The sequence below is a fragment of the Gekko japonicus genome, unplaced genomic scaffold, assembly GCF_001447785.1.
Source record: "Gekko japonicus isolate JY-2015 unplaced genomic scaffold, Gekko_japonicus_V1.1 scaffold598, whole genome shotgun sequence".
Lineage (NCBI taxonomy): Eukaryota > Metazoa > Chordata > Lepidosauria > Squamata > Gekkonidae > Gekko > Gekko japonicus.
This window is the reverse complement of record NW_015170910.1, coordinates 131,425-142,798: the sequence shown is the minus strand read 5'-3', so window position 1 is coordinate 142,798 and position 11,374 is coordinate 131,425. Positions and strand designations below refer to the sequence as shown.

The window sequence follows — 11,374 nt, the reverse complement described above, 5'->3', positions numbered from 1 at the left end:
AAATGAGCTGCAAACTATGGAACCGTCTGTACATCGGTGGAATCTGAAGACACTAGGCAAAGTTGTTATGGTTAACATGCCTATTTGCTTTTATAGGAAGTGTGTTTGTTATGTTCTGCTTACTGCACCCTGCAAGTTTTTATTGATGTTTTAATTGTATATTGGTTTTACGCTTCCTCCCTGCCTTGAAAATTGTTCTGCTGAAGGGCATGCCATAAAACTTCTAAGTACACAAAAGATCTGAAAACAGTAGGATCGCTTAATTTTAGTAACTTGATTGTGCAGTTGTAGCATAAGCAAGATAGTCTGACATTATGCCACACTATTTTTTTATAGTTTAATTGTTCCTCTGAGTACATATCGGAGCCCCCCCGCCTGTTCCATGTTAGCCTAAGCAAATCTGGATCCCTGGGAGTAGGATCTTTGGTAAAGTGGCTTACTTCTCAACAACAGATTAGAGTAACTTTTCTTTGTAGCTTTTTAAATACTCAATCAGTTGCTGCCTACCACTGTTCTCCCTACAGAGGTGGCAGAGTGGCTTTTTTTCCCCTAGAGAACAAGAGGGTCCTTTTTTTCCAGCCCGTTTTGTTAATTTTTTGTTTTTACATCTTAGCCCGCTTCCTCGTCTCTGGGATCGCAAGAGTCCACACATGATCAGCAGCTCATCCCCGCTGCTATACTTGTGCACAGCCCCTGAGAGGCTCACTGGAATGAGGGCAGGAAACATGCCTTTGGCCCAGAATATCTCGACTTTTCCTTTGGGTGCAGACATTCTCTGTCTCTCACATGAACTATAGTGTGCTGTATCTGGTCTGTTTTGACTAGCTAAGAAGAGAAGAGATTGGTTTTATACCCCGTCCTTCACTACCCAAAGGAGTCCCAGAACAGCTTGCAAACTCCTTCCCCTCCCCACAACAGACACCCTGTGAGGTAGGTGGGGCTGAGAGAGCTCTTGACAGAAACGGCTCTTTTTCAAGAACAGCTCTGACAGAACTGTGGCTTGCCCAAGGTCATCCAGCAACTGCAAGTGGAGGAGTGGGGAATCAAACCCAGTTCTCCCAGATTAGAGTCCACACACTTAGCCACTACACCATACTGGCTCCCTAAGTGTGTCTAACACCATATAAATAACTTTATCAACAAATAATGCACAATCAATTTTGTTTCTGACTCAGTCAGTTGCAGCTCAGTATAATACCTCGGGGTCCAGGGTATGGTTGTAAGGCACTTAATACTACAACAGCCTTTCTGAAGTCAAACAGGTCTGGGTCTGGGCCTGGTCAGTGCCTGAATAGCAGAGCTCATGGGAAGCCCACACATACCATCCTGGGTTCCTTGATGGAAGAGAGGCGAGATATAAATCCAGTAAATACATAAGTGTTGACGGTGATTCTGAGGACTGTTCTTGAGCCGCTGAGCGAGCCCTTCTGATCAGCCCTTCTTGTTCCTCCAAGGTTTGCCGTCATTTCTGTGTTTGATTTACAACAATGGTGTGTCTTCTCCCTTTCATCGGATTTACATAAGAACATAAGAGAAGCCAATGTTGGATCAGGCCTGTGGCCCATCTGGTCCAACACTCTGTCACACAGTGGCCAAAAGCATGGAGACAGAGAGTCGTCTTACAGCTTGCAGATGTAACTGCAGTTCTAGGGATGCCAGCCTCCAAGTGGGACCTGGGGATCCTCCGGAATTACAGCTCATCTCCAGACTACAGAGATCAGTTTCCCTGGAAAAAATGGATGCTTTAGAGGTTGGGCTCTGTCACATTGTACCCCATTGAGGTCCCCCCACCAGTAGCTGGGAGGATCTGCCAACCCAAGCCATTATCAATATAGAGACTTGGCAGTTAATCTGTTGTCTTAAAGTTCTTCCTGAATGTATAAAGGGCAATTTTCTTTGTTCATCTATGTTTTTGTATAGGGATCTGGAAGAATAATCTGTGCACATACATCACTTACCTGCAGGACAAAATATTTGGGGCTCTTTTTAAGATGCTTGGCACTATGTGAGGCAGGCTGGCTAAATGATCAAAACTGAACCGTTCTTGTTCAGTGAGCTGCTTCATGTGTGTGAGATGAAATATTTCTATTGGTCTTCTCTAAACATTATAGGTAACACATCTCTGTTGTCTCATATGACATACTCATCCTTCTTATGATAATCAGTGTACCCTAATTGTACAGTACTAAGCGTACGGCCTGTACCTTATACAGTGTACTGATAGCCTAGTAGACAACCGTACAGCATGTTAATTAAGTTGGGCGTAAGCTGTGAAATTCTGAAAGGATATTTTAATTTTTTTTTAAAGGAAAATCAGAAGAAAACTATTTCCAGTGTGGGGGATAACTTGAATAACTGTGCACATAAATACTTGTTCTCAGCAGAACGGCTGAATTTTATTATTCTCTTCATGGACTATTACATGGGTGAAGTGTGATCTTTTGTGTATTTTATCCTTGCAGCAGCCCTGTTGAAATAGATGATACTGAATTAAAGTGATTTCCTGAGGCTGCCAATTGCGCCTCATGGCTGAGCAGGGATATTATCCAGAATGTTGGAATTGCTGTATGTGCCAGCTTTGTTAAACCCCATAAATCAAATGCATTCTTGCATCACTGGCATCTTTCTTTAAAAAATATATTCTGAGTTTGCATTATATTGCTAAAGCACGGTGATAATGTACTAAGTACTACAAGACACCTCTGAAGGTGAACAGAACAAGAGGAGATTGGATTTATACGCCGCCCTTCACTACCCGAAGGAGTCTCAGAGCGGTTTACGATCTCTTTTCCCTCCCCCTCCCCACAGCAGACACCCTGTGAGGTAGGTGGGGCTGACAGAGCTCTTTCAAGAACTGCTTGTGAGAGAACAGCTCTGAGAGAACTTGTGACTGACCCAAGGTCATGCCAGCAGCTGCATGTGGAGGAGCGGGAAATCAAACCCAGTTCTCCCAGATTAGAGTCCGCACTCCTAACCACTACACCAGACTGGCTCTCTCAAGTGTGTCATAGGTCCCCCCCCCCCAGTTGCCTTTTAAATTGAAACTTAATGTGCATCACAATAACTATAACTATTTTCTCCCCATAGAGCAATGAAATGTACACAATTATACTCAGGGGTCAAAAGTGGGCCGGCAGACAGGTCTTGAGCAATCAGTGGCTCATCCTTACTTAGTTTCAGTGGGAACTTATTATGAATAGAAGGAGCATGGGATTAATTGCCCAAGTTCTGACCCTAGGTCAGTGGTGGCGAACCTATGGCACGGGTGCCAGAGGTGGCACTCAGAGCCCTCTCTGTGGGCACGCGTGCCATCGCCCCAGCCAGGCCCAGACCATCATTAAAGTGTTGAATTCTCTGCCAAATAATTTTAAGTCAATGAAAGCATTTGGGATTGCTTTCCTTACTTTGTTTGGATCATCTTAAGTTAATGTATGAGTTGTTTTTTCTAAAGTAAAACCTCAGTATTCAGATTAAATTGCCGTGTTGGCACTTTGTGATAAATAAGTGGGTTTTGGGTAGCAGTTTGGGCACTAGGTAATCAAGTCCTTAGAAGACATTGTATTCCTCAAAAGGGATGCTCCAGGAGTCATGCCCAATGGTACCATTGTTCCCTTTTCATTCAAAGGGAGAAACATCACCTGTAAGTTTTGCATCTCAAGAAGTATCTCTGCTCACAAAGAGTTTTTTCGGGGAGGGGATGAGAAAAAGCAGCCACTGCATGGGAAAGAAGGACACAGAAGGAGGACTATAAATGAAGAAAACTTGCATTGTGCAGTTCCCTGGTTGTGATAAGCAGCTATTATGATCTCATTCCCCAGTGTGGAGAATCTTTCAGGCAAGGCTGCAGCTGTGCGAGGGTTAGGGTTAAAAGTGTTTGAAAGCTCCCCGAGTGAAATAAAGCTTAACTGGATGAGTTAAAGAGCTTTAGCGTACTGGAGCCTAAGCAGGTGAAAGGTCAGAGCTCTGGCTTGCGTGTGCGGGATCAGGACTTAAATATTGGCAGCTCAGCTTTAAGAGGCGTGGAAGATGGAAATGACCCCAGCTGACACAATGTGGCTACAGTATGGATTGTTTCTTTGGAAAGCAGCGAGTCCTTCTGTTAAATACTATTAAGTACACCCTCTTTAGAAAGAAGAGGGAGTTCAGTCAGACTTCAGCTTGAACCTGTAAATGGTTACGAAGCACAGTGCTAATTTAATTTCTTAAGGTGTCCAGCAAATTTTGAAATTTGTGTTAAAATTCTCCTTTGGTCTTTGATTTACTCAAGAACTCTTATAACCAATGCTCTCTTAAGCTGTGGAGTCTTGTGAGCAAAAATTCTACTTTGTGAGCTGCTGGCATTAAAGTTGTGAAGCGAGCGATTTGGCTGCTGCATAAATTAGTTTGCTCTGGAGCCCTCCTTCTTCCCGAGTTAAGACAAAAATGTGAGCTGGAGGCTACAAAACTGTGAGCTGGCTCACACTAACTCAGCTTAGAGGGAACACTGCTTATAACCACCACCATCTTTGGTGAGAGAGGTGGTGGGGAAGCAATCCATGCTTGGGAATGAGAGCAGGGTTTTAAACTTGTAGTCAGAGTCCAGTGAAACAAAATCCTCACTCCACGTCCTGAGCTTATAGCCTCCTTTTGCAAGGCTTTAATGACTGTATTTTGTGCTTTGGAGCAAAGGCATGCCCTTTGAGCCGCGTATGTGGAGGATTACATTGTACAGAGATGAAGTAATAGGCATTCAAGACGGCTCAGTGTTTATGTTAGAGAAGCTGCGTTAGAAGGAGCCGAACCTGATAATTAAAAATGTCTCCAAGTAACCATTAGCTGCCCTTGAGCTGGAGTAGCCGAGGCTGCAGTTCCCACTCTACTCAGGCTAGCAGCCATACAGTATCGTCCTCCTGGTTTACAAACAAGCAGCGTGAGTTCGGTCTTTTCCTCCTAAAGTGTGCATCGAAGCCTTGTTTTTGTGGTCATTTTTGCCCTGATTGCTTCTAAGGGGATTGTTAAGTTCAACTTTGGACTTGCTGCTTGGTGGATGTGAAGAAAACCCCCAAGGCTGAAGATAAGGGGCTGCCATGTGTTCGTTCCCTTCCTTCTGTAGAAGGCTTGCAATGAGACCAGAGCAGGTGCTAAAAAGGTGGTTTTCAGGACAGGCTTAGACATGCTGTTCTCCTCTAATAGGAAGCAGCATTAATATTAACTGCCGGCGGCAAATCTGAGTCCATGGTGGGAGTACTGTTTTGAGAGGCTCTCTCTTGACCATTTTATAAACAAAGAATGGTAGAATACTTATTTTGTAGTGCACTCGCACATCACATGTTTTACAGTTTTGTGCCCCTCTCCTGCTTCTGGCATCCATGAAAGCTATAAGCAGAGGTGTCTTCGTTTGGAGTTTGGAGATGCCACACAGGGATCTGTTTTGCTGTAGTCCTAGCATCCTTACATTGAGATCTCAATATGTGGCTTAAACTTGTGGTTTACTTTTGAAAACTGTACTCTGATGGCGAACCTATTAGAGACCGAGTGCCCAAACTGCGACCCAAAACCCACTTATTTATCGCAAAGTGCCAACACGGCAATTTAACCTGAGTACTGAGGTTTTACTTTAGAAAAAACAACTCATACATTAATTTAAGATGATCCAAACAAAGTAAGGAAAGCAATCCCAAATGCTTTTATTTACTTGAAATTATTTGGGAGAGAATTCGACACTTTAATGGTGGACTGGGCCTGGCTGGGGTGATGGCACGCGTGCCCACAGAGAGGGCTCTGAGTGCCACCTCTGGCACCTGTGCCATAGGTTCGCCACCACTGCTCTAGGCATTCTGGGGCCCTAATGAAGGTTTTAATGTCTGCTGGTTTTTGTGTAAGCTGCTAATGACCATGCTGAGTGTAAGAAGTGAGAGGAACTATAACACCAGTTTCTCCCAAGATGGAACAGAACAGTGTCAATATTCTGCCCAGGTGAAAATAGCTCTGGCAGACTTCCTGGAGAAGTCTGTAGTACTTTACTATGGCATTCCCCCCCCCCCCAGCAGATACATACAAGATTCTCAAACTTCCCTGTTCCTTGTTGGAAAGCAGCAATGCTTGTTTTGATAAATCAATTCTCGGAAAGGTGGAAGAGTCAGGCTTTTGGATTCCCTGAGGGGCATCTTTGCTAAAATTACTTAAATGATTGTTAGAGTCGGTGCTTGAGCTTTTAAAAATAAATGTGGTCAAATATGTAAAGAGTGACTGTGTTAGAACTATACTAAAAACAAAATCCTGCCATTTCTCAAAGATGCGTGATTCAGTCCCTTCCTCAAGCTTTAGAGAACGCCAGATGAGAGCACAACCCCTTTTCATACAGGAAACGAGAGGAAGTCCTGAAGCTGTGATCCTTATGTTCTGTGTAGGGTTATCTTCTGTCCTGTGTTTGTTTGTGTGTTTGTTTTTTAAACAAGGGTTTTGTGTGTTTGGTATGTGTTACAGTTCTCCAGAGATGCCAGCTACTGAACTAAAGAGTTAGTTGGAGGCATTAGCCCATGTAGATGAATTTGGAAGGGGTGTGTGGCAAACACATCAGGGGGGAGTTCTTAGAGCAAGGGTTTCTTATCTCTAAATGTAGGGGTATGCATTTGTAAACTGAGTCTCTCTGTCCCCTAACCAGACAGGGGGAAAGAGGTCGTTTACTTCTGCCAGTGCTACTAGGTGGATCTTACGATGTTGCATAATGTCTCTTGATTTCTACAATACTTGCTTGGTAATTGACTAAGATCCCCACTCTAAATTTGATTTAGCTCGCTCTTGGAAGAAAGAGAATCATAGAGTCTAAAGGGACCTCCAGGGTCATCTAGTCCAACCACCTGCACAATGCAGGAAATACACAAATATAGCTACTACACACACACACACACACACAGACCCAGCGATTGCTGTTCCACGCCCAGAATAGAATGATTTTATTTCATTAACCACTAAACCTGTGTGTTTTTGTTTTGTTCTTTAGGGCTGCAGAGTCCTGGTTGATGCACGGGACAAACTAGGGATCCCTTGGGAGTTCTCGGAGAATGAGAAGCACGGGATGTTTCTAATGGCCTTTGAAAGCAAAGCCGGGATGCCCATCGAACCTTCCACGTTCCAGTTGTACGTACCTGCCCTGAGTGGCCTGTGGAAGGATTCTGGAATTAAGGAGTCTTTTAGCCGTCGGAGTGAATATCAGCTGGTGAGTACATCAGGCTGTGCTGAATAAAAAGCAGTTATCAGCAGTGTTCCCTCTAAGCTGAGTTAAGTGTGAGCTAGCTCACAGTTTTTTAGCCTCCGGCTCACGCATTGTTGTCTTAGCTCAGGAAGGATGGCTCCAGAGCAAAAGGATTTATGTAGTAGCCAAATCAGTCGCTCACAACTTTAATGCCAGCAGGTCACAAAGTAGAATGTTTGCTCACAAGACTCCACAGCTTAAGGGAACATTGGTTGTCAGAGTGCTCTAGTTGAAGGAGTGGTCATCCTCCCCGCATGCTGTCATAGTTCTATCAATACACTGTAATAGGCAAGATGGGTAGCTGTTAGTCTGTCTGTAGCAGTATTAAGAAGTGAGCAGTGACTCACAAAAGCTCATATCTAGCCACAAGTTTTGTTAGTCTTTAAGGTGCTACTGGACTCCCCCTCTTTTCTACTGTGACAGGCAGTAACTTGAAGCAAAAATGAAAAACGTGTACTAAGCAATGAGCTGCTTTGGCAGATGGGAAAAGTGGGATGCATATATATTAATAAGTAAGTAGACTAGACGAAGGAGCTGCGGTGGCTCAAGTGGTTAAGACGCTGAACTGCAGGCTGTGGAAGGTCGGCCGTTCAGCAGTTCGAGACCCGAGTGTGCCACATGACGGAGTGAGCTCCCGTCTCTAGTTCCAGCTCCTGCCAACCTAGCAGTTCGAAAGCAAGACATTGCAAGTAGATAAATAGGTATCACTTCGGTGGGAAGGTAACAGTGTTCCGTGCGCCTTGGTGTTTAGTCATGCTGGCCACATGACCACGGAAACGTCTTCAGACAGCGCTGGCTCTTCGGCTTTGAAGCGGAGATGAGCACCGCACCCCTAGAGTCGGACTCAACTGGCTTTCGAGCAAGGGAACCTTTACCTTTACCTTTAGACTAGATGAGTCAATGAAGGTTAACAGATGTAGGCCTTAGAGGAAGCCTTTTCAGTTCTATTTCAGCCAACATGGTCTTTTGCATAATTTCCCATATTTTATTACCATATGCTAGCTGCAGAAAAATTTAGCAGGCAGCTTACTAAAATCTGCTGGCTTAATCTAGGTGTGATAAATCAGCAATACGTAGGTGTTGTTGCTGGGTCATTCCTTCTCAGCTTTGTAGTCTGTCTTTGTTGAAGTACTGCATCCTCACCCTGCTGGCCCCTTCATGTGCATATGTAATCTTGCATGCGTTCTGAACTCTTGAACCAGCATTTGGTACTGGGGAGTTTGAATAGAATGGGGGGGGGGTTGCTTTGTGGTTTTTTTAGACGCAAGCTGCACACGTGAGTTTTCCTCTGTGCTTCTCAGGAATGGGCCCCTGTCCATCTTTCCAACAAAGGTATAATAAACAGAGATATAATTTTTGTTCTTCTAAGACCTCCTCAACTATCCATTATATTGTATTTAACTAGTAATTAGTTTTTAGTCATTTATGGTAGCACATTTAACAATTCTTTGTTATCCAGGGTTCTGTACTGGTCTAAGACGGTAATAAAAATCTGATCTGACCTTCTCCTCAAGAGTATCTTTGCTGAGCTCCCCCCCCCCCCCCCCTAGACAGTTGTCACTGAAAACGAGAACTAAACCTTTGCTGGAAACTTTCTTACAAGAGTCCAGAATGCTTCAGAGCAGCTGGAATATCAGCCCTGTGTTAGCAAACCTAGTTTTTCAATAAGTAGTTTAATCTTCCCCCTTTTTTTTTACAATAAGTATTAAATTGTGGATTGATGCCTAGGTCTCCAGGAACAGAAGGGGGTCATGTTGCACAGGTGCCCTGTTCCAGCCTCTCCCAAGTCTGGCACACGTTTGCTGCTGGTTTGTGATGACAGTGAGCCAGATTGTGTCACTATTAGCTTTTGCTGCAAGCTCCATCCAACATGACTGCAGTTAGAGCTGCCGTTGCAGTATGCAGAATGGCCAGGATTCAGGAGAAGAGCGGATGGAGCTGCAGAATAAGTTGCGCCTGTGTGGCTCTCAGCTTAATGGCGCCGGTATCCACCAAACTACAATTTATGTACCAGGCATCTGCCAGAACGATGAATCTGTCTCAAAGCAACCTTTCTGTTCAACTGTCTAAAGCCGAGAGTTGCTGACATACGAACCGTTCCGCTTGGTAAGTGTAAAGATAGTGATGTCATTTATTAGGAGCACGATGGCTTGCGTTAATTGAAAAATGACTTTGGTAAGACAGGAGCTGTATGTAAGCATGTGTTGTTGACATTCTGCTTAGCACCCAATTCATCAAAGTTCTGGCTGTGATTTCTTGTCTGGGGACCTTGAGACTTCCAGCGCTGTGTGGGTGGGTTCTACAATAGCAGTATTTTCTGTGCTTTCCTCTCCCTTTGCATGAAGCACACTGAACCAGTTCTCCCCCATCTGTGTCTCCTGGGAAGTCCCACTGTCTCTTCTGCGCAGACAAGTCTGTGAGTGACAGAAGCTTCATTGTGTACGCCTGCTATCTTGTCAAGTTTCTGTCGTCTCTCTTTTTTTGAGTGGGGGAAGAGCAGAATAAAAATTCTTTTGAAATAAGTATGTAGCTCTGTTCCCCAGCCCCCGTGTTTTCAGTAGTCTGTGTATTTGAAAGGAATCTGTCTAAATAGAACCTACTTTCTTAGACCTCTTCCATTCCTACCCAAGTTACAGAGAGAGATCTCGAATGGTAGGCAGATTATGGATGGTATTTTTGAATGCTTAACTAGGTTTTTCATGTTTTTGCTGGATCGGGTAATGCTTCTTTATTATGTAGCACTTGCGGGTGTTCAAAGCACTTCTAATTCTCCCTTCCCTGGACCATAGCTCAAGGCTGATGATTTCATGGTTCAGAACTAACTACGGTTTGCTGTTGGGTAGCCCTGTTGGTCTGGAGCAGGTAACAGCCTTGCTTAACGTAACAGCCACACAGGATAAACGTCAGATGTTTGAGAGCCGCAAGATATGAACAAATGTCACACGTGCGTTTCTATATGGAAAATATGCAAATTTGCTTTTTATGAACATTGAATTAGACTGTGTGAAAGAGCCGCATGCGGCTCCCGAGCTGCAGTTTGGCCACCCCTGGTCTGGAGCAACAGAATAAAGTTCGAATTCAGTGGCACCTTTAAGACCAATGAAGTTTAATTGTGGGTATAAGCTTTCACGTGCATGCACACTTCTTTGCAAAACTGTGCATGCACATGAAAGCTTATACCCAGAGTTACATTTTGTTGGTCTTAAAGGTGCCCCTGGACTCAAACAGTGTTTTACAGTTTCCTGTAATGTCTGAGTTCTGTAAAACAAATAAAAAAGCAGTCCTCTTACTTACAGACTGGGCTCATGAAACAGAATCCTGGTTTGTAAACCAGAGAACAAACCAGTTTATCATTTTGTCTGATTTGGATGTAGCTGCACACTCTAAGTTTTGGGGTGCGCATGAATCCGAAGGGCATCATTGCTGAGGCTGTGAGAGAGCTATATCCGACATCTTCAGTTAGCGAAGAAAGAACAGGAACATATTTTTAAGAGGGAATGGTGGCCAGAAGGAGGAAGCATGAAAATAGAATAAGGATAGTAGGTGCAGAGCTTTCTGAGATTTATGAAGGCAAGTTGGTACTTCATCGAACAGGGAATGAAACTACGTGACTCGAGGGATTATGAGAAGAGGGGTACTGAATTGTCAGGCTGTCGTCCTTACCCTCAAGTAGAAGGATCCTGCTGTGGTGTGGTAAACCTAAAGTTCTGTTTGCTTATTCTGTATGTGGGCTAGTGTGTTGGTTCTTCTGTTGAATGGAAAAGAGCAGTGTTTCAGCTTGATCAAAGTGGGAGGTAGGTGGGGCTTTGAGGCTTTTGGGGCCAGGGCAGAAGCTTCATAAGTCTTCCACACTTTAAAAACTTGCTCTTGTGTTGAGTTGTATTTTTAAGGGCTCACTTTATCTTTAGAGCTCACTGCGCTCAAAACTAAGATGAGAGTGGGGGCCTCAGCCAAAGTTCCCCAGATCATGTTTGGTGTGCTGTTGGTGAGTCAACTTCTTAGCAAAGCCGGAGGCAGGTTTGCTGGAAAACTGGTGACCCATTCCTAGAGATGTAAAATTTCTGGAAATTTTGAAGCTTGGAAAAAAACCCGTCTTTTTTCAGGGGGAAATGGAAATTTTCAGAAAAATTGGAAAAAAAT

At 44.0% G+C, this 11,374-nt stretch overlaps 1 protein-coding gene across 1 annotated transcript in view; it reads left to right on the top strand.

Annotated features, from left to right (window-relative positions):
- The window catches only part of GNA12 (guanine nucleotide binding protein (G protein) alpha 12), a 70,603-nt gene that overhangs the window by 38,332 nt on the left and 20,897 nt on the right, over positions 1 to 11,374 (top strand). Inside the window, 1 exon segment of the mRNA XM_015418678.1 lies at positions 6,929 to 7,198. Coding sequence (XP_015274164.1) covers positions 6,929 to 7,198 — 270 coding nt within the window.